This window comes from Gasterosteus aculeatus, chromosome 20 (assembly GCF_964276395.1).
Source record: "Gasterosteus aculeatus chromosome 20, fGasAcu3.hap1.1, whole genome shotgun sequence".
NCBI classification, from domain to species: domain Eukaryota; kingdom Metazoa; phylum Chordata; class Actinopteri; order Perciformes; family Gasterosteidae; genus Gasterosteus; species Gasterosteus aculeatus.
The window spans coordinates 8,361,673-8,381,888 of NC_135707.1; the positions used below are offsets into that span (position 1 = coordinate 8,361,673).

Consider the following 20,216-nt stretch of genomic DNA (forward strand, 5'->3'; position numbering starts at 1 on the left):
CAGCCATAGATATATATAAAGGTTTGATGTCTCGTCCGCGAACTGACCCGTACCAAGATGGCCGACACGTGCGGGCGTATATATGTGTATATATAGTCTCAACCTGCTCATCACCGTCATCATCTAATAGGAAGATCTAGAAGGACAATCTTTATGAGACATTCTTACTCGTTTGTTTTTATTTGGCAATATGTATTAGGTACATACATAATAAGGCACATTTAAGTCTGTATTATTTCACTTTATTTGTAAAAAATAAAATGCTTTTGGGAAATTACATTTTAATACTGTCTGACGACTTTACAATGAGTATAACACTAATTTATTAGATTTTGGAAGTTCAAAAATTATTTAAAATCCTGATTTTGTTCTCTATTGGTATTGCGTTGTCATGAATCGGGGTAATTTTAGTTCTCCTGCATCGTCTTGTCGATCCAGTCTATGTATTGGTCGACTTTGGTATAGACTCCATATGCTCCCTGCTTTCCACATTCAACTCCCCAGCTGACAATCCCAGCCGCCCAGAACCGTCCGTCGTTTCTCAAGGCGTAGGGTCCTCCGCTGTCACCTTGGCAGGAGTCCTTCCCCCCTTCAGGGACTCCAGCACAAAACATGTTATTTGTCAGACTTGGTACGTTGGTCCTCGTCTTCTTCAACAAAGTGATAGAATTACAGCATGTCTCCTGCGTCACCACAGGGACATGCACATACTTCATCTTATTTGTCAAAATCCTTCCTCTGGTAGTTGCTGTTACTCCAAAACCAGACACCAGTCTGAAAAAAGTGGAGGGGATAGTCAAACAAAAGTAGAAAAAAGCTAAGCTTTTGGGACTACTTCTTCCGGGCTACTTTTCTGACACTATTGTACTGGCAAAGTCTGTCAGCGGTAATAAAAACACCTGGCAAACTAACATTACCAGTTTTGACTGATTTCTTTAGTCTTTAAGTGGAGCAGATAAATAAAGGAACATAAAATGGATAATACAGCGTAATGAAACAAAACAGTTGCAAACTTACCCCATGGTGCCGGGGATGTAAGCTGTGCCCTCTGCTGGTAAACATATTGGCATAATGGATGAGTTGAACGTGACTGGGTCTTGCATTTTGATCAAGGCAATGTCATGGTTGAAATCCACGTAGTTGGGGTTATTGTATTGAGGGTGAATGTGGATTGAGGCAGCAATCACAGGAGAGACCAAAAGGGTGTTAACATCATTAAGTCCCATGAAAATCTGAAAATCAACAGAATGGAAATGTTGGTCTTAGATCATGGAGGCGATGGGGATGCAGTTGACACCTCTACTAGCCCACTTACACGAACATTCTCGCTTGAAACTGGATTTCCATTTGCCATTACATTGTGAGCGGCGGTCATTATCCAGCGGTCTCCAATCACCATGCCTCCCCCTCTATGTCCATTTAAACTCAGTAGCACTTGCCAGGGGATGCTATTTTCTGGAGCATCACTGCCTCCAATGATCCTTTGATAGGAGGAGAGGAGAGTTGTGGGCTGGCCACAAACTGGAGGGATACAGATGTATATGTATTTATCAAAGTACAGACTTTTTGATCCATTTGAGATCTATCTTTGGGTTTATGGGGTTTTATCTCTTTAATGAAAAGCAAATACCTGGTATGCATGTTGGACGGACAACAATACTGCTGTTTGATCTCCACCTCCTGTCCGCCTCACAGGTGTAGACAACTGCCGAGCAAACTTTTTTTAAACTTTACTACAGCGCAATGATAATGTATTGGATGGAGTTGGCGAACTAACGGCCACTGGGTAGGGTAGGATCGTTTCGAAACTGTTCATTATAGAAGCCTGTATGTTGATGTCTCACCGTTTGCACCACCGAGGAGAGAGTAAAATGGTTTGTTGCAGTGATACTGGATGACAGAAAGGTACTGATTCTGAAGGCCAGACAGGAAGGTCACCCCTCCATTCAGCAAAGATTCAGGTTCTCCGCAATCAAGTACTGCAGAAGAACAGAACAAATCGCTGTTACAGTAACACAAAAATGATCAACTTGACACAACTTGTAACAAATTGTAATTCTATTCATTTGAGAATGGGGGTTGTGTCGCAGCTTTCGGGTAGCGTACTGTGGCATTCTGGCAGAGGGAGGTGCCACTGTGCATTGCTTTGGCACATTGTAGAGAAACCCTCGACCTCTTCACCGTCCTGACAGAGAAAACAGGGGAACTGATAAAACATCAGCCGATATTTAGTTTTATCTGTTACATCGACAAATAAAAGTTTCATCTAACCATCATCAGCTTGTATCCTTGGTCACAGCGCACAAAGATGTAGTCTCTGTAGAAATATTCAGTCAAGATAGGAGTCACCCGTCCATTGGCCAAATTACCAGGAAACGGACACTTTACTCCTGGAAACAACAAATACAAGCAGACATGTGACAACAGCTGCATACATGCTCACTGGCTTTGTTCTGCCCCCATTCCTCTCTCCCTCACTATGAGTGCTGTAGTCCAGGCTCCAGCCTTTGCTCAGGCCCTCATCATCAGTGTGGTAGTCCAGTCGGACGGTGTTGGAGTCGGTGACTATCAGATCGGGACTGTTTTCACCACACAGCTTCATGGGCTCTCTGTCTGGGATGGTCACCTTTTCAAGGAGAGGAGTTGACAGCTCAATCATTAACATAGTTTGTAATGCTCGGATTTCTTCCATTTTTTCATGTAGCTGCTTATCGTTACCTGCAGCCAATGATGGAGACAGTTTGGGCCTTGCTCGGTTTGCACGCTCTCGATGTGGAAGATGTCGGTGAAGTTCAGAGCGACGGTAAAGCCAGGTTCTACAGAAATGATGTACTGGCAGGACACAGCATGAGGGGGCGGGGTCGGGTATCCTGGACTGAACAGATGTCCTTCTAGCTCATCAAATATACCCCCGCCGCAGGATACTGCGAAATTGGTAAAGGAATGTTCAGGTTAAATTCAATCAGGAATCAATTATGCTTACCGGTCAGCAGCTTAGTTACCAGCACACCAATGCCACATTTTCTGAGATCCAAATATGTTGTTTGTATCAAACTCTTTATTGCCTTAAAGAGAAAAGGCTAATTGAATTGTAATCTGTTATAAACGCTCAGTTCTTTGACACTACCACTGACTGAAATAGACATTAGATTTGGTCACAGTGGTTCAAAATTGTGTGACAAAAGTTTGACTTGTCGTTCTTCCCCACTTGCGCAATACTCACACACACAGCTGCGCTGGTCCGGCCGAAGCTCGTAGCCATGGTGACAGGCGCAGAGGTATGAGCCAAGGGTGTTGAGGCAGATGTGAGAGCAGAGGGGATCTGGGTCATCTTGAGGTCGGGGCGCAGAACACTCATCCATGTCTGATATGGAGAAACACAGTAAGTTAGCGGGAGGTCGTTCCGTAGTTGAAGAGGGAAGTGACAGAAACTAGACGGGTGCTACCTATGGCCTGGTACTGAGCTGAGAAGCCCACATTTTGATGGCGCTCTGGGTTGTTGTTGTCCGTCTGGAATGTCAGGCTGAGTCTGTTGCCTGGAGACAGGATGGGCTGATTGCCTGGATGATGCCCATCGGCCGAGTTCTCATGCCCACAAAACTTTCCCAGGATCTTTGCGTCATAGAGTACCTTAAAGGTAAAAAAGATGGATTTATTGCTGTGAAAAGGGTTTAATACATCATGTAGCACGTATCGGCAGCCAAATAAAATTGCAGCGATGCAGCAGGTGCTGCTCAAAGTTGCACCTGGTCTTCTATCTTTGAGTCCAAGTGTGAGTCTTTTTTTTAGCATCTTTCAACTCATTGCTTATCAATTTGGGCTGATTATCACTGCACTGATCAACGCATGTTTCAGCAGCAGTAGCTTTGGTAACCCGTTGTATGCTACAGATCAAACTAAAGGTAGTTAGCGCCTACTAAACTGCAGTAGCTAAAGTGGGACATACTTGATTCAGCACCAATGAGAGACCACTCTATACCCTCCATGCAGCTACTAAAACTGAGATTCACCAAAGCATATTTGGCAATAACCACAAACATGGAGATGTATGTTAGCAAATCTTCAATCCTCAAGCCTGAGTCAAGTTGTTTAAGTCGTCCTTTAGCTCAGAACCCAAACACCTCAGCACTGGTCTTTTGTGTATTTCGTATGTGTGGGAGAATAGCTCTGACTGTGAGGGCGTCGTAATAGCAGCCTGCAGAAGCTTCAATGTCCAGGTGTGTGAAGGTGATTTGGATCTGGTAGCCCTCGGGCACACTGAGCTCCCACTGCTCCAGCAGGTTGGGGGGGTAAGGCTGGGGATACTGGGGGGACTGGAGCGCTCCGTGCATTAGAGGCTCTGGATCAGGCAGAGGCCAGCACTCGCACACGGACACATGCAGAACCCTGCAAAGGTGCAGGGGTAGGAGAGGTCAAAGTTGGTGCAAACAGAAAAAGAACAAACACAGTGACACAATACACACTATTGCACAATGCTGTTTTAGACAGTTTAGACAGTCAACTTATAAAAAAGTGCTCATATGTTGGCAGTATAGAAGATCCAAAATGATACAAGAAGCAGCTCTACAACGGCAGCAGATATGCACAGTGGGTTTTGGAATCAAGCTAGAAATTAATAATTCAATTCAAAATAAAATTGAATTCTAACAAACACATTGGTTTTAAAGTCTGTTAAAACTTACAAAATGATACAGAGAGTCCACCCCATCTCTGGATTAAATCTCATATCCGAGTGTGAACTGATCCGCTGCTGCAGGAGCGAATGTCTCACCTTCAAATGAAACAGCAATGTAACCAAAGTCAGTGATTTCCAGTGTTTAGAAACTCACTGCGTTGATGCCAGGAATAAACCTTGTTTGTCTTGGCAAAAAGAATTGAACTCTTGACTTTGAATTGTAGAAAAACAGGGTCAATGCTCCAAACAATTCCTTTAAAATAGAGAATTGGGAAATTAGATTAGTAATTTTGGTCTATTTCCTTTATTTTAGATGATCCATTATCTAAAAAATAATCCCCATTTTAACGTTACCTCTCAGGTCCCATTATGTCAAACTCTAGCTTCTTCACCCATAAACACCTTTCTACCACTTGAGGGTGGTATTGAACTTTTTTCAGCTTACTTTCCCTTGAGAAGCGCAAGTTATTTCATTATGAAAGCATTGTGAGATGCAGCTGATTGGTGCTTACAGGCCATAGAAAATAATAGGAGGAAATTAAGCACTGGTTGCCTGGTTTATTACAAAGCGGCTTAAGAGTCATCATCAGTCATATTATTGGGTTGTCAAATAAACCCTGAGACAAATAAATACAGAGCAATATGATGAAAAATGTGTTACTTATGTACAGTACTGTACAATGTATTTTGGTATTTTTCGAGATAATATATTTTGACTTTGAAAATATGTTTTCACTTTTGAGATTTTTGACCAAATATATTTTGAGTTTTTTTAAAAACATTTTTTGAGTTAGTATTGTTTGGAGTGTTTTGATCCCTGAAAAAATGCATTGAGACAGAAATACAATTAAAACACACATTCTCTGAAGTTATTTTGCAAATTCCTTTAATTCAAAAAGGGAAGTATGAAGTAACAAGGTGATCATAGCATGATGGTGTTAATGTTGGTACATTTGATTACAGGATTTTTTTTTCAAAAAAAAATTATTTAAGAAATCTGAATTGATTATTATTATGTTTAGAAGAAAATGATTTTCTTCCTCATCTTTCCTTCCTCTAGGACCCTGCTGTTGTTTTATCCTTTCTGCTGTTCCATTGTCTCCTTAATCCAGTCCACATAACCAGCCACCTTGGTATAATAACCCTTGTACTGCCTCTGTTGACAGGGGGGTCCCCAGGACACAATGCCAGTCAGAAAATAGGGCTCATTGCCTTCAGCCAACATGGGTGAAACAAACGGAGATCCACTGTCTCTCTGGCAGCTGTCCTTCCCCGGGGCTCCAGCACAGAACATGTTAGCTGTCATAGTCATGTGTTGGTCCGTTGCCGGTATGTAAGGCGTATTTGCACACACCGCAAGGGAGTAGACCCCAATATGAGCGTATTTTAACGAAGGAGACGCAGACCTTGATTCGGTTTTCCCCCAGCCTGACACCGTGCCCTGCTCACCTTCTGTCATTACGCTGTTCACCTCCGGCAGACAAATGGGGAGGAGGTTTGGGCCGAAATTCACCCTGGAAGCCAATCTAATGAGGGCAATATCATTGTCAAAATTGGTGCGTTCTGAAAGAGGAATGCCTGTGATATAATTGGGATGAATTATGATTTTCTCACTTTCCATGACAACTACATTGGACAACGCATCTGATATTGTTCTTCCATCTACCAGTCCGCCGTACAGTTTCAGAGAGCTTTCTTCTACTCGTTCCACAACATGAGCCGCCGTGACAGCCCATCGGTCATTGATCAGTGATGCTCCGCCTCTATTTGGCCACTTAATCAGAAGAATCCACGGTATCTCCCCCATGGTTGCATCCCTACCTCCCAAAATCCGGGCTACACTCGCGTGGTGTTTTTCAGGTTTCCCGCACACTGAAATAGAGAAGGAGTCCTGAATGGATTAATTTGATTCAAAAGCAGCTCATATGAGAGAACGTGAGAAACAGCACATACAGCGTCGTACCTTCAGTGCATTTTGGCATCTCCTTCTTGTCTCCACCTGATACCCAGTCACCACTGGCACTGCAAGTGTACGTGTCTGAAGGATTAAAGAGATATTTTTGGTAAAACAACAAATTACTAACACTAGAAAAATGTGCATTCTTAAAAGCTAGTCAAGGAAAGTAATCTGAACAATGTTCTAGCTCAAAATAATCACCATCTCCTTCCAGTGTGTAGTACTTAGAGCTGCAGGTAAAGTGAATCTGGTCTTTATACTGAGTATTCAGTTCATCTGAGTACACCAACTGAAGGATGCCATCTTCTGGGATTTCAGGAACTCCACAATCCACAGCTACATGTGGAGGAGGGGCGGAAAAACAAGGTGGTGAAAAACCACAAAAGTTCAAACTTATTTTCAGGAAAAATGTTTTAATTCAAACTCACGTTCACAGATGTTGTTTGGAGTCCATTCGCCTGTATTCCGACAATGCGCCACATACTCGGTCCTGGTTTCTTCCTGCTTTGCAAAATCAGAACTGATTTAGCTCAAAAGTGGCTGAAATACAACAGACTTAAAATGCATTGAAACCTCTGGTTATCTGTACACTCACAGAATTTATAATGTAGCCAAGATCACAAGTGACTGTCACTGTTTGACCCTCGTGATATTCCGGTTGCTGAGGAGTCGCAGTCGAGTACGGGGTCACCACTGCTGGACAGACCTTGGCTGTGGAAAGGAGTTATCAGGCTCATCTGTGATCAGTTTCCAACAAACGTCACTATCAAATACTGCCTTCCCCGCGTGTCACCAGAGAGGAGACAGCAGTACCTCTGGTCTTGAAGTGGATCGTGAAGCCTTTGTTGCTGCCGTAGCCATCAGAGGTGAAGCGTATTTTAACATGATGTGAGTGAGTGAGGAAGGGAGATGGGGGGGGGCTGTGGCCACAGAATGGTCCCAGAATCCGAGAGGGGTTGAGAGTCTCAATCTGTAAACCAAAATACATTAAAGGTAATGTTGCACTTTCTACCTGACTTAAATTCCTCTCTGATCAATTAACTTTGTATGTGTGTCCCCTGTACGGTGCCTAATAAATCCACTGTTGTTAAAATGTGTCTGCTGAGACAAAGAGCTTTCTGATCGTCACTACCTACCGACTAAAAACCATGAAAATGTGGAGAGCCTATAAAATGGTCAAAGTAAAACATATACCACTTGTTAAATGTGTGGTTACAATGCGTTTGTCTGAACTTAAATTGTGTGTCTTGCTCTGTCCAGTTAGAAGCGTTAAAAAAATGTGTTAATTAGGTATTTGAACCCCACACCTACCGTCAGTGCATCTATGCATTGACCATCAGGGCTTTGCTCCACATCAAAATCTTCAGAGAAGTGCATCTCCAGTTGCAGGGTGGGCTCCACTGACAAGGTGTGCTGACAGTTGGCATTCTCTGCATATGAAGCAGGCCAGGAGGGACTGGAGATGTCACCACTGTGCCTCCCTGACAGATCCTCACTACAGCTCACTGTGTTAGAGAAAACACTCGACATAATCAGGGATTACACAATCAGCCTGTATTGTTTAATTCTCCTCGTCTCCTCCCTCCTCGCAGTCGGACTGCTTCCGCTTCCTCTATTTCCCCCTTTTCACTTCTGTCTAATGTGAACTCATAATTCTGTAAGCGTTTAAGTGATTCCAGTCATGATATTATTTGTACCCGTGCAAGTGTGATTGTCCCCATCCAGGTAGTAACCATGGCGACAGGAGCAGCGGTACCCTCCGATGTGGTTGTGACAGAAGTGGGTGCATGCGTTGTCGGGGTCGTCGTTACATTCATCAAAGTCTGAGGGAGCAAATTTAATTAAAGGTCAGTTTAAAGGCCACATGTTGCTTTAGTGCGGATGATTCACGTTGTACAACCCCCAAGCATCCGGCATACAGCTACTTACAATACAGCACTATTAATATGAGAAGCTCAACACATGATCTCATATCTAGACTTTAAAGACGTAGCTGGGGCCATCGGGTGTTTAGCTCTGAACAAAGCTGAAGCTGAAGCTGTTGGTCTGGACTTCAATCAGACACAAACAACAGTCAGCACCTTTGAAATGAAACTGAAAGTCTTAAAGCTAAAGATCTCCTTCAAGCAAAGGGCTTCACTTATTCATTTGAGATTAGAAAATAAGACACAGCTCACTCGACATCACCATCGTTTATGACAATAATTATTTCTTAAAATGTATATGTTTCCGCTAAACTTCAGCTAAACTATAAACCAACTTTTATTAATTGTATAAGACTGTCCCCTTCCTAACGGTTGACAGTGTGATTACAAAAGTATTCACAATGATTGAATGCATTCATGTACAAATTGAACTCTCCTTGTGATTGTGCACCAATACAATAGACTTTGGTGAGACTTTTACAACTCAGTATTTCATTTATTTCCTTCTCTACATCTCACCTTGATCGGTGTAGAACCCTCTGAAGCCCGTGTGCCTCTCGGTGTTTGAGTAGTCGGAGTGGAAGGTAAGAGAGAGGCAGCCCCCCGGGGAGGAGAGGAGCGAGGGATTAACATTGGACTCAAGATCCTCAAATTCTCTTCCGCCACACAGAACTGAGATCAAGTTTCCATTTGAAAAGATCTGGGAAATAATGGGGTTGTAGAGGACACGACAACATTACCGTTTTTTAATTATAAACCTCAACTTCTCACTGCACAGTCATCTAAAGTTTAGCACAAATTTAGCACGGTACCAGACCTTTACTGCATCGTTTTCACAGTCTTTGCTCTCCTCCAGGTCCAGGTGCATGAGCCTGATGGAGAGGGTGTGGCCCTTGGGGGCACACCTGCTCCAGTTTAGACTGGCATGGGGCAAATATCCAGCGGGATACCCTGGAGAATCCACCCATCCCAGCAGCAACGAGCAGGCCGGGCGGTGCAGAAGGAGAAGCAGAAGACTGGGGGAGGGTATGGAAGATACGGAAATTCAAGGGAGGAGGCGATATACAATGTAAAGGAAAGGAGGGGAGAGAGGAGGAAAGGCGTAGACAAGAAAAGTTAGGAGAGAATGAGATATTACTTAATGGGAGAGCCAGAGACGATGAATCACAAATTCCCAATGCCACAAAGTGTTAACATCACCACATCTTAAAAGGACTCCACACAGATATCGCTAATCATAACAGTGTGGTAATCGCTTTTAATGTGCTAAAATGTAAGAATCCAACCCACCTTAATCTCATCATCCTGAACCGATCAAATCTATTCGAAAACAAAACTATCAACATGGCTCCTTCCCCTTTTCTCCATAATGTTCTTTCTACCCCCTCCCCTCTCGCTCTCTCTCTCACTCATATTTTGCAGACGCAGGCATTTTATAAACCTTTTTTTTTTTTGTATGTGTGCAGTAACAAGGGAGTGACTGCCGGTAAACGGGAAAGCAGGAAAACAGGCCGAGCCAAAACCCATTTTAGCTCGACTCTTAACAACAAAATGTCTTTGGCAGCGTACCTGTGACACTGTGGGACAAAGGCTCAGTGAAACAATGGACTGAAGGGAAAGAGTGTAGCGGAGAGAGGAAATGTCTTAATGTGCAATAAGAGTGCCAAAATCCGCCTCTGATTCTTCAGCGATACGGAAACACACACAGCTCACTTTGCAGCGAGAGGCCTAGGACAGGAAGGAAACGAGAGAGAGAGAGAGAGAGAGAGAGAGAGAGATGGAGGGGAAAACAGCAAATTAGGGTCACTGGGGTTTCCCACTGTGTAGGATTAGAAAAAACTTGCGAAGTGGGTAAAGCCGACCGAGAAGGGGAAACACATATTTAGTCGGAGACGGTTCAGACAGCAGAAAGAAAGCAGAGACAGTCAGAAAAAGACAATAGGATCAAGAGTTTGCATTTTGACCGATGCTCCTTGAGCTAATAAAACTAAGTAACTGTTCTATCTCGTGTTATGAACAGGTTTCGAGGAAGAGTGAGGAGAAAGATTTTCCTTGTAGTCTTCAACTTAGTTTTTTTGCACACAGGTAGAGGATTGTAATGGCTGATCCGAATTGCAGTGGGGATACGTACAAGGTAAATGGGACATGCTGCGATCGCTGTGCTGCAGGTCAGTCACCATCTTCAAGCTACGGTTGTTGCTAACGTATCTCTGTCTTTTCTCATTGGATGACAACCTTCTTTATATTACAGTATGCTGCTATCAGTGTTTATTCAGCGTTTCAGTGTTCCTCACACACTGAATTTGCGTAACAGCCTGACATTCGTGTGTATATCTTTGTTTCCTGATCTCTCTCAGGACAGTACATCGTAGCTGAGTGTCAAGGCGAAAAACAATCTGTGTGTGCTGAATGTGGACGCGGCGGGTACACGGCCACAAAAAATCACTTGAAGAAATGTCAAGCCTGCAAGGAATGCATTTCTAGTAAGTCCAACACACACACACATGCAGTATTGTACATGATCACACACACGCACACACATTTCTTCTGTAGTGTTCATTACAACTGTTTTTTTTTTTACCTCTCTTCCATTTTAATCAGTGGAGATCAGTAGTTACACAACTTACTGTCACAAAACTTTTTTGTCTACATTATTCTAACGTTATTATAAATATAAATGGAAAACCGGGTTTGGAACATACCAGGAATATTGACCTGAAAGGGAGAAAAAAAAATTAAATATTCACTTAGTGTTCACGTCACCTAGTTTCAGTAAAGAGCTATACGAGGCCCATACAAAACCACAGCCTAAAAAGCTGTGGTTCAAATGAGAATGTAACAGAAAATACAACATTTTTGCGAGGCGAACAGTTAAACCGTGATGCTTATTCATAGTGCATAGTTACATAAAGTAAAAGTGTGTAGTACTTTCTATACCACTGCTCTATCCTTAATAGGGACCAAATATTCACACACGCAACAAAGATTGAGACTTTAATAGCAGCAACAGAAGACTGATCCTCCTTCCAGCACAGACTATTTATCTCTCTGACTCTTTCAGTTAACAATCAGGAGAAACTAAAGGACTGTACAGCTCAAGAGGACACGGTGTGTAAGTGTATGATGGGTTTCTATTGCAACGATGAGCACTGTGACCACTGCCAACCGCTGACCGAATGCCGTCCGGGAGAAGGGGTCATGGTTCATGGTAAGCTTCCATTGTAAAATGCCATATAAATGATAATGCAGTAGGGCTACAGCAAGCATTCATACTTTACAAAAACAGTCTACCATGGCAACTGAAAACCCCCTTCTTCTTTTCGTTTTTTCGCAGCCACTCGCACGACTGACACAGTCTGTGCTCCGTGTCCAGGCGGAACGTACAGCAATGTGACAGATTCCTACTCGCTCTGTCAAACACACACCAGGTCAGATTGCGTCTCCACCGTTTTTTAAAAGCTGAAGGATGTGGATGTATGTATTGGGATAGAATAGGATGCATTATTTATTAGTCAGCTGTCGAGCCCCCTAAAAAAAGCATTACTAAATCTAGATTTAGTAAATCCCTGAGCCTTACTTCCCTTGGAAAATTTCCTTAAATTTTATAGAAATTTACCAATCCTTTGCAACCCTAGTTATGGCTTCATTACTCATTTTGGGGATTTTAATTTGTTTAGGTCTGTATATTATTTTCAGATGTCAGGACTTCGGGAAAGTGTTCAAAACGCAAGGAAATGCGGCAACTGATGCCATCTGTGGCAACTTCATAACTCGTAGGTCTCAATTTTAACATCAACGCTGCTTTTACAAATGTTTTTAATAACTTTAGATCTTAAAAACCGTAATGAGTACTTTGTGCCGTGTATGTTCTTATCCTGTGTGATGAATGAGTTCCTGTCGACCTTTAGTTCCTGTATGACCAGAAGAGAGGAAGTAGAAGTTGCAAACATACGAAAATCAAGGTTTAAAATCAAGATGCCTGCTCGTCCATCTTTACTGGACAAAACAGAAATACATGAATACAGAAAATGAATAACAAATTGCCATTGGATTTAGTTTTTTTCACCATCACATGTTGATTAAAGTCAGTCATTAATCATGTAAAAACAAATGCATTTTGACAAACAAATCCATAGTAACGTTTTTGACGCTATGCTAAAGTTTCAGTTTTGTGATATCGGTGACAGCAACACTCATTCATGATATAATTATTGCTAAAAAAAGATTCATTAGTAAACACACATGAGAATAATCTCACTTTACAACTCCATTGCTGCTTATTTGTGTCTCTCTAAATTCCCTTTCCTCTGTTCATCAGATTGTTCCTGGATATTACCCACCAGCTTGTGGTCAGGACTCTTGTTGACTGCACTCATCCTCTTTGGTCTGATCTGCTGGAGGTCAAAACGTAGGTCATACAGAGCAGTAAATGCGTAAATGTCTAAAATGTCCGGGCGTTTCATCTCTGTTTTTCACACACTTTGGTTAAAGGTTGTGCACCAACCTTGGTACACAATTACTGGTAATTACCACGTACAAAACTACGAGTCACATGAGAAGGTCACTGCTTATGTCTTTCACAAATACCTCACAGGGTTTCCTTTAAAGATAAGCTATCGTTGAAATCTCAGGTCAAATTGAATTCACATACCTGATTTCATCATGCTTATAGTGCAGAATAAGTGTGATCTTCACACAATTTAAAGGCAGGAAAGTGTACAAAAGAAAGTCCCAGAGAGGTTGAATGGGGAGCTTTTTAATGTGATGTTGAAGAACAGAGGATGACAAACAGAATGAGAAAACCACATCCTGTATGTATTCGGCCTGCCGCAATGATCTGGTATAATGTGACGTACGTTTCAAAGGCAACCACTCATAGAGACCTACGCATTTGGCGGTATTTTATTGTAATTTACTGTATTTCCACTGAAGCAATGAGCCAATACTGGAAAACACATCCAAACATGCTCACTTAATCAAGAAAAGGTTGAGTTTCACAACTGGTTTGAAACCCCAGTGTGTGATTACATTATAAAGCAGTGCAGGGTTGACGCACTTTTGAAGGTCAACCTCAAAAGTTAACACGATACTGGTTTCCTATTCAAAAAGCCAATGGGATATTTCCATTGGATTTTTGATTAATGAAGAAAAATAAGGTAGAATTATGATACTTAATCGTTGAATCTAGTTTGTGTGATAATTTAGGCACTTGCTTACAAATAGCCTTTTGAAAGCTTCAAAATGCAAGAGAGGAGTACCTATTGACATATTTTATACCCTAGAACAGCGATTCCCAAAGTGTGGGCCGCAAAGGTACTGCAGGTGGGCCGCGAGAGGTCATTTACAATAAATAAATAAAAAGCAATAATAATTTTCAATTTTGAAAAGTTTGAAATCAATATAAAAATATGTATGATGCTGCACATTAGTTATGTGAAACATTAATTGATGAAGCATAAACAATTTAAACAAACATGCCAAAGCTCGGTCTACGACGGCGAGATGCTGAGCGGGCGCTCGAGTGCGTGAGGAGCGCGATATGGAGCTTTTTTCAGGGCGTGTCGGAGAAACAAAGCTGTCGTTGTCGAGCGAGAGACGGCGCCCTTTTCTTTACAATGGCTGAACCATCTTAACGGGGAAAATAAGTTATTCTAAAAGGGGTCCTTGGCAGGCGGCGTGGCTGTAGAACAGCCGGAGATTTAAGGCGTGGATGGCGAGGGGGGCGGCGGGAGCAGACGCACCTTGCAGCATTGATCGGACCCTGAAAGCACCGTCTCCACCTCACTCCCCCCCCATCGCCAAACGTTTGACTGCTATGGCGGAAAATCACCAGCCGGTCTGCGAGCTGAACGCATTGGTCTTAATGTGCCGGTAATGATGGTAAATGATGGTTGTAGCTGGTTGTCATCTACGGTCCACTACGGTTACATAAAGGTGTCGTTTGTGTTTTGACAACGTTTTATCTCATAACTTCGGCTTTCTATCCCCTTTCTTCAGTGCGGAAATGGGCTTCTATAGTTGTGTGAATCCATCACTCAAGCCAATCCAAAGACGGGGTTTGTACCATGTGACTGGCTCCGCCCCCTTACTGTCTGAAAGAACAACCGTGAGCGCGTAGAAAACTATTTTTCTAAGATTCTCCTCGCGAGCAACGAAGTTCACGTCTCGCAAGCGAGCAAATACCTCGCTCGAGACGGACTTTTGCTGGCGGATGTTTGATTTACGCGCGCGCATCCACCTGATTTGCGCTCTCGAATTTTGACAGTGATTTGCGGTGATAGACTGCAGTATCTTATGCGCCTTATTGTGCGGAAAACACGGCACATGAGCTCCGGAGAAAATGGCATACAAAACATACATTGTCGGTTAATACATTTTTAATCGGTTAAATTCTTAAGGTCATTTAATCATCCCTAGTTTATGTTTTGATCAGAGTTGTGATTAAAGGTTTGGGTGGGCCGCAAAAGATTTTCAGATTTCAAATTGGGCTGCGGCATTCTTGAGTTTGGGAACCGCTGCCCTAGAACAAAATACCTGAAGTCTTTAGCGTTCGAAAACATGGCTGGGGGAGCAGAGAAGTCGTCACTCACTCTTCCGGTGACTGGACTAACCCAGTAAGGGTCACCACGGTCAAAATGAGTCCATGTTTGTCGTAATTTGGTTAGTCACACAAATATCCTGGATCACTCAACTTGAGAAGACAGATACTTATCCTGGGCCATTACCACAAACTCACAGCATGACGATGCCGTGTTGACCAACGGCTGATCATTTTTTTCCATTTTCAAAACGTGACGTCATTTATGACTCAAGTCTGACTTTTATTTCCACAGATAAAAAGAAAACAAAAACATTTTTACAGCAGCCTTTCAAGTCTGCAGGAGGTGAGTGCTTCAGATGCATTTGCATATGTAGAATTCCACAGGTGTGTAATGTGTGATGGAAGACGTATAAAGAACAATCATCCAGATGTGCAGTGTGACTTCACATCTGGATGACTACAAGTGCCAAAAAAAGGACTATTCCAATCTTTACGATCATATTAAAACAATTCTACATGTGACAGCGGACTCCAGTGTTGCTGTTTCTCTGGTTGAAGTGGTGCCAGCAGCCCCGGTCACACAGCTGGAGTCGAATGGTCACTGTCTGGACAGCTGTGACGTGGAGAACTGCAAACTACCACTTTTTAACTCAGGTGCCGGATCCTTGATCATTGCTGCATGCGCACACGCACACATTCGCACACTTTTCTTCTGCTGCCATCACGTACAGGGCTTTGTCTCACTTGCTCTAAATGACCTGTCAACACTGTATATGTAAATACATATAGGTGACAATATTTTTTTTAAACCTGCACACAAGCCCTGTGTGGCACTTTTCTTCCAGTTGCAGTTACAATCCTTTTAAGAAGTACTAAGATGGAAATTGTACATGTTGGCATTCTTGAATAGGGGAGGAACATAAGAAAGCAAACGCGTTGATGAATAAGAACATGGTGTGAATCATATCACTGTGGCCCTCAGTCATTAAATCTTGCCACCCTTATTAGACAGCGCTCTATGTTGTCAACAAAACGACAATTGGTGGAATATTTCTTTGGGTCAACTGGTGTTAAACCCACAAGCAACAAAGATACTTTTTCCTTTAAATCTGTATCATCATGAAAAAAAGATTCTCTTTTCCAGCCCATTCTACAAGAACCCTCTATGCTCAAAGTGTTCAGCCTCATTAGGATGGCCATCAATTAGATATAGAACAAGAAAGCATGTTTGATATGACTTTGATATGTGTTTTTTATCCTCATCAGATGTTGATACGGTCGGTTGTGACACTCAAGAACGCATGGAAAGCAGCCCACCTATAACTCCTATGAAGGTTTCGGTTTCATTTACTGACTCCAACCACATCAATGGGAGTGCAGGATATTGCACTGGAAACTTCCGTAGGACCTACTCCGAGCCACAGGAGGACGAGTGGTGTGGCACATAATCAAGTAAACATTGTTGTAACAGCATGACGATGGAGCCCCGAGTTCCTCTCCGCCTTGGAGAGCCTGCGACTAGTTTCTAAAAGCTTAAATTGGATCCGTTTAAAACATGTTTTTTTTTTTAAGAGTACGGTTTAACGTGGCTGACAGTTTGCTGCCCCCTGCAGGACTTTCACGAGATCAGCTCATATAATGGGATATTTATGCATTCACAACGAACAAACATATTATATTTAAATCCTTGTGCAGCTCTGTACTCGTCGGTCCCTCGGATGGGAATCGGTGTTCGATAAGGGCCAAAACCACAATGACGGAATCCGTCTAACAAGTATGTCTGTGACATTGATGCCGGGTGTAAAATCTATTGACATCATATTAATGAGCCAACTGGATGACGTGTTACTTAATAAGCATGAACACCGAGCACTTAAGCTTAATCTCATGTATCACACTGTTAATTATTCCACAGAAAGTAACCCTCGACAAATGCTCTGTTTACTCCTGTTAGCAACTATTGCTAAAAACTACAATGTTCAACTGCTTCAGAGAATTACTGGTCTCTTTTTTTAGGTCTGACTAAATATTAGCTGGCAAGTCTCAAGCTTTTCTTTAATTACACCTTCACAAAACAAATAGGATCGGGGCTGCATGCCACAGGGTGCTGAGAGACCTATCTCAATATAATTGGTCTTTTCATGGGATTTGTTGTCTATTTCCTGGCTTAAACTTTATTATAAATGGTAAGTTTTGTAATTATAACTTAATTAAACTTGTATTGTTAAATCTTCAGCCCCTGATTCAGGTGCAGAATTGTAATCTTCCAATGTGTATTTACAGTAAATTTCCGATTTTGTAAACTATACATAACTTTAAAATGTGCAGCGGCGAGATACGGATATAAAAGTTGGAGTATTGAATTAAAGATGCAGCAGTGATGCCTGGCGGATGAATGATTTGTTTATAACATTGTGAAGATAGATATGAGGAAGTAGGTCAGGAAAGCTCTTTTGCTCCACTGCTCTCTTCAGTTAGTACCAACAGATGATTAAGATGTACATGTTTCAACGATGTTCAATCTAATTCTGACATTTAAAAAAAACGTTGATTACAATAATTAAAAAAACTCTATAAACATTATTCAGACTTGTACCGAGTCGGTTCTACTGAGAATAAATTCACTAAAACAAATCAGCGGTGACTTCAAACAGCCTTCTTGAAGACTTGCTTGGCAACGACGCCTTGAACTCTCATCTCCTGCAGAGAGGAAAAGACCACATGGGGGGTTGGGAGGGGAAGGGGGGGGGGGGGGGGGGTGTAAATTAATAGTAACACTGTTGTTCACATCAAAGGATAGTTAAAAATGTAATCAACAAACCCAGGATTGTATACAACATACAATCCCTCCCCCTCTCTGAACTTGTAAACTCAGACTCCCATTCATTCCCCTTCTACTCATCTCCTCCATTGACCCCACTCCCCTGCTTCCTCCTCTGGCTCCCCCCTTATTCTCACTCACTCTTTATTATTTTCTCCCTGCTCCTTCAACATCCACCATTTTAGAGCCTTGTCCTCCCCAGCAGTTTTTTCCCCAATCCTCTTAAATTTAAAACAACCCGGCGCTTTGTCTTAGCTGCGATACGGCAATTAGAAATCCTGCGCGTGAGACAATAGTAAGATTGTCTGAAATCTTAATCAGCATTAAGAGATTATTTGTAAACTTCAAGACTTTTTACAAAACGAGAAGAAACCCTCTCTCGCTCTCTCTCGGAGTTGACTTGCCCGGAGCCCCACGAACCTCCACACAAAGACAGAAGGACTGTTGAGCAACGGAATAAGGAAACGATGACTCCCAAACCCTGATTCATTTGCATGTTTAGCAGATGAACTTAAACTTTTTCCTGTAGCGTTTTCAGTTTGCTCGTTTCCTTTTCCTCTCCGTCCTCACACTGTACATACTTACCAAATGCAGCTTGTCACCCTCCAGCCAGTGTGTCCATCCCCGTCCTTCCTTCTCGCCGCGCTGTACGCAAATCAGGTTGTCCCCTTCCCAGTTCACTGTAGTCTGCATGAAGACATACGCGTTGTGTCATCGCATGCAATAAGTATGTGAAGCAGCTCGCATGAGTTTTTTTTTTTCATGGTAAAAAAAAACATTACTCATTGTGGGCTCAAAGGGGTCTGAGGCCGCGGAGGGGAACCACAGCACAAAAACACAGCTGGAGGCCCAGTTGACTTTCCGCAGACTTTCCCAATTAAAATCACATAAAGCAAACCTGTACACCAAGTTATATGGTGATATCCTACAGATGTTTCTAGTGCAAAGAGAGTGAGTATCGTCCCGACGCCACTACGTTTAATATTCAGACCAACAACGCGCACCTGGCAAGTACGACCGTCCACTGGTCCCAAGTCTTCGGTGAATTCTTTTCCGATGGTGAAATCCATGTTGAAGTTCTTGAAGGTGGTGAGAGTGCGGATCCTCATGGCCCCCGTCACCGGGTCGTGGTTAATCTCCTTGCTGGGCCTCAACAAACACACGATCTTCCTCAGGGCAAAATTGATATCTGGGAGAAGACGATAGCATGGTTAATGTCACATGAGAGGCACTTTATTGTTGCTTTATTGAAAAGGGGAGCTTTGTCCTGTCACACTGGGGGGAGAGACAAAGTGGATGCAACCCAATGAGTGTGTGTGTGTGGGGGGGGGGTCATGAAAAGGACACTGGTGATTCCATTTCATTAATGTAATTTACAGCTTCAAAACGAAGATGATCAACATTGTGCAGTCATCGATTACGTCAATGCAATGCAAGTTTTAAAACAAAAGGTGCAACAACTGTGTGAACGCGGGCTTCAAATGGACACAAAAAGCCCATTTGTTGTTGTTTGCGGTGCGAGTCTCACCTAAAGCTGCGAGGTACGGGTCCATATTCTCCTGCTCCACCATGTGAAACGTGCCGCTGTAATCGGGTTTAGACATTTTTGTTCCCCTCCAAAAAACTCAGACAGGACAGAAACGTCTGCTTCTCTCTTTCTTCTCCTTCTCCTCGAGTCCGCAGCAGATCTGCCGACGCGTCGCTCTCACGTTGTCTTACGCAACGTGTGGACAACGTGTGTCTGCTCTGTGGACGTCCTCTCGGGTGGAGACTCCGGCCGGACTTGTGCAGGTCCTTTTCGGTCTGCCGCGACTCGCCGATGGTGTGTGTGTGTGCGTGCGTGTGCGCGTGTGCTTTCCTTTCTCTTTTTTCACTAGTATCCCTTTTTAAAGGGGGGAGGCTCGCTCATCTCCCCTCAGAGGCGGTGCTTCGGCTCCCTAAACGCATGTGGGTGGTGCTGCTGGTGGGGATGAATTGAGCCTCATTGCTACATTCCGCTGGGAGCTGACCAGGACGTTCCCTGTCCCAGTGGGGCTCATTTCACACGCCGTGTAGAATAAAAGTCAACACCGCGCAAAAGTATAAGGACCAGAATTGATTTTAATTGAGAAAGTAAACGAGCAGATTATCAAGACCCATTTCAGAATAATGTGTATATTATTGTAGATGTGTACAAAGAGCGTAGGATGAAAGCAAATGGGAATAAAATCAAACATGTGTCCGTGTAGAACTCAAATAAATCGCTTGTTTAGACTAATCTAAATATAAAAAGCGATTAATCTTGCGGTTCTAATAAC

General features: G+C 42.8%; 3 protein-coding genes across 3 annotated transcripts; 1 reads left to right on the forward strand and 2 right to left on the reverse strand.

Annotated features, from left to right (window-relative positions):
* Window positions 1–164: 164 nt before the first annotated feature.
* Window positions 165–10,000, reverse strand: c1s.2 (complement component 1, s subcomponent .2). The gene is made up of 24 exons (XM_078094148.1): window positions 9,848–10,000; window positions 9,375–9,573; window positions 9,077–9,257; window positions 8,330–8,455; window positions 7,944–8,137; window positions 7,446–7,602; window positions 7,228–7,343; window positions 7,061–7,133; window positions 6,834–6,968; window positions 6,639–6,713; window positions 5,753–6,547; window positions 4,683–4,824; window positions 4,173–4,386; window positions 3,447–3,630; window positions 3,224–3,364; window positions 2,719–2,924; window positions 2,479–2,626; window positions 2,272–2,390; window positions 2,107–2,185; window positions 1,845–1,979; window positions 1,631–1,717; window positions 1,316–1,521; window positions 1,018–1,232; window positions 165–774 (listed from the first exon to the last, which is right to left on the reverse strand). The coding sequence occupies exons 1-24, from the start codon at window positions 9,901–9,903 to the stop codon at window positions 408–410; spliced, it is 4,350 nt and encodes a 1,449-aa protein (XP_077950274.1). The 5' UTR covers window positions 9,904–10,000; the 3' UTR covers window positions 165–407.
* On the forward strand, window positions 9,999–17,732 carry LOC120810413 (tumor necrosis factor receptor superfamily member 5). Its single transcript, XM_078094986.1, has 9 exons — window positions 9,999–10,725; window positions 10,915–11,040; window positions 11,619–11,765; window positions 11,892–11,985; window positions 12,254–12,330; window positions 12,876–12,965; window positions 15,391–15,441; window positions 15,624–15,752; window positions 16,365–17,732. The coding sequence occupies exons 1-9, from the start codon at window positions 10,656–10,658 to the stop codon at window positions 16,544–16,546; spliced, it is 966 nt and encodes a 321-aa protein (XP_077951112.1). The 5' UTR covers window positions 9,999–10,655; the 3' UTR covers window positions 16,547–17,732.
* Window positions 17,480–19,886, reverse strand: rbp5 (retinol binding protein 1a, cellular). Its single transcript, XM_040165850.2, has 4 exons — window positions 19,448–19,886; window positions 18,924–19,108; window positions 18,505–18,606; window positions 17,480–17,798 (listed from the first exon to the last, which is right to left on the reverse strand). Exons 1-4 carry the CDS (start codon window positions 19,521–19,523, stop codon window positions 17,745–17,747), a joined length of 417 nt encoding a protein of 138 aa, XP_040021784.2. The 5' UTR covers window positions 19,524–19,886; the 3' UTR covers window positions 17,480–17,744.
* Window positions 19,887–20,216: the final 330 nt, after the last annotated feature.

What these genes read in the sequence shown, in the direction of transcription:
- c1s.2 (XM_078094148.1), bottom strand. Translation starts at nt 9,903, where the DNA reads ATGTTGATAGTTTTGTTTTCGAATAGATTTGATCGGTTCAGGATGATG. An exon ending in GATGCCAAAATGCACTGAAG is followed by an intron (nt 6,548 to 6,638) that starts GTACGACGCTGT and finishes TCTCTATTTCAG; the next exon opens with TGTGCGGGAAACCTGAAAAA. An exon ending in CCCTCTGCCAGAATGCCACA is followed by an intron (nt 1,980 to 2,106) that starts GTACGCTACCCG and finishes GTTCTTCTGCAG; the next exon opens with TACTTGATTGCGGAGAACCT.
- LOC120810413 (XM_078094986.1), top strand. Translation starts at nt 10,656, where the DNA reads ATGGCTGATCCGAATTGCAGTGGGGATACGTACAAGGTAAATGGGACA. An exon ending in CTGCGATCGCTGTGCTGCAG is followed by an intron (nt 10,726 to 10,914) that starts GTCAGTCACCAT and finishes GATCTCTCTCAG; the next exon opens with GACAGTACATCGTAGCTGAG. An exon ending in ACTACCACTTTTTAACTCAG is followed by an intron (nt 15,753 to 16,364) that starts GTGCCGGATCCT and finishes TATCCTCATCAG; the next exon opens with ATGTTGATACGGTCGGTTGT.
- rbp5 (XM_040165850.2), bottom strand. Translation starts at nt 19,523, where the DNA reads ATGTCTAAACCCGATTACAGCGGCACGTTTCACATGGTGGAGCAGGAG. An exon ending in CCCGTACCTCGCAGCTTTAG is followed by an intron (nt 19,109 to 19,447) that starts GTGAGACTCGCA and finishes GTCTTCTCCCAG; the next exon opens with ATATCAATTTTGCCCTGAGG. An exon ending in AGGGTGACAAGCTGCATTTG is followed by an intron (nt 17,799 to 18,504) that starts GTAAGTATGTAC and finishes TCCTCTCTGCAG; the next exon opens with GAGATGAGAGTTCAAGGCGT.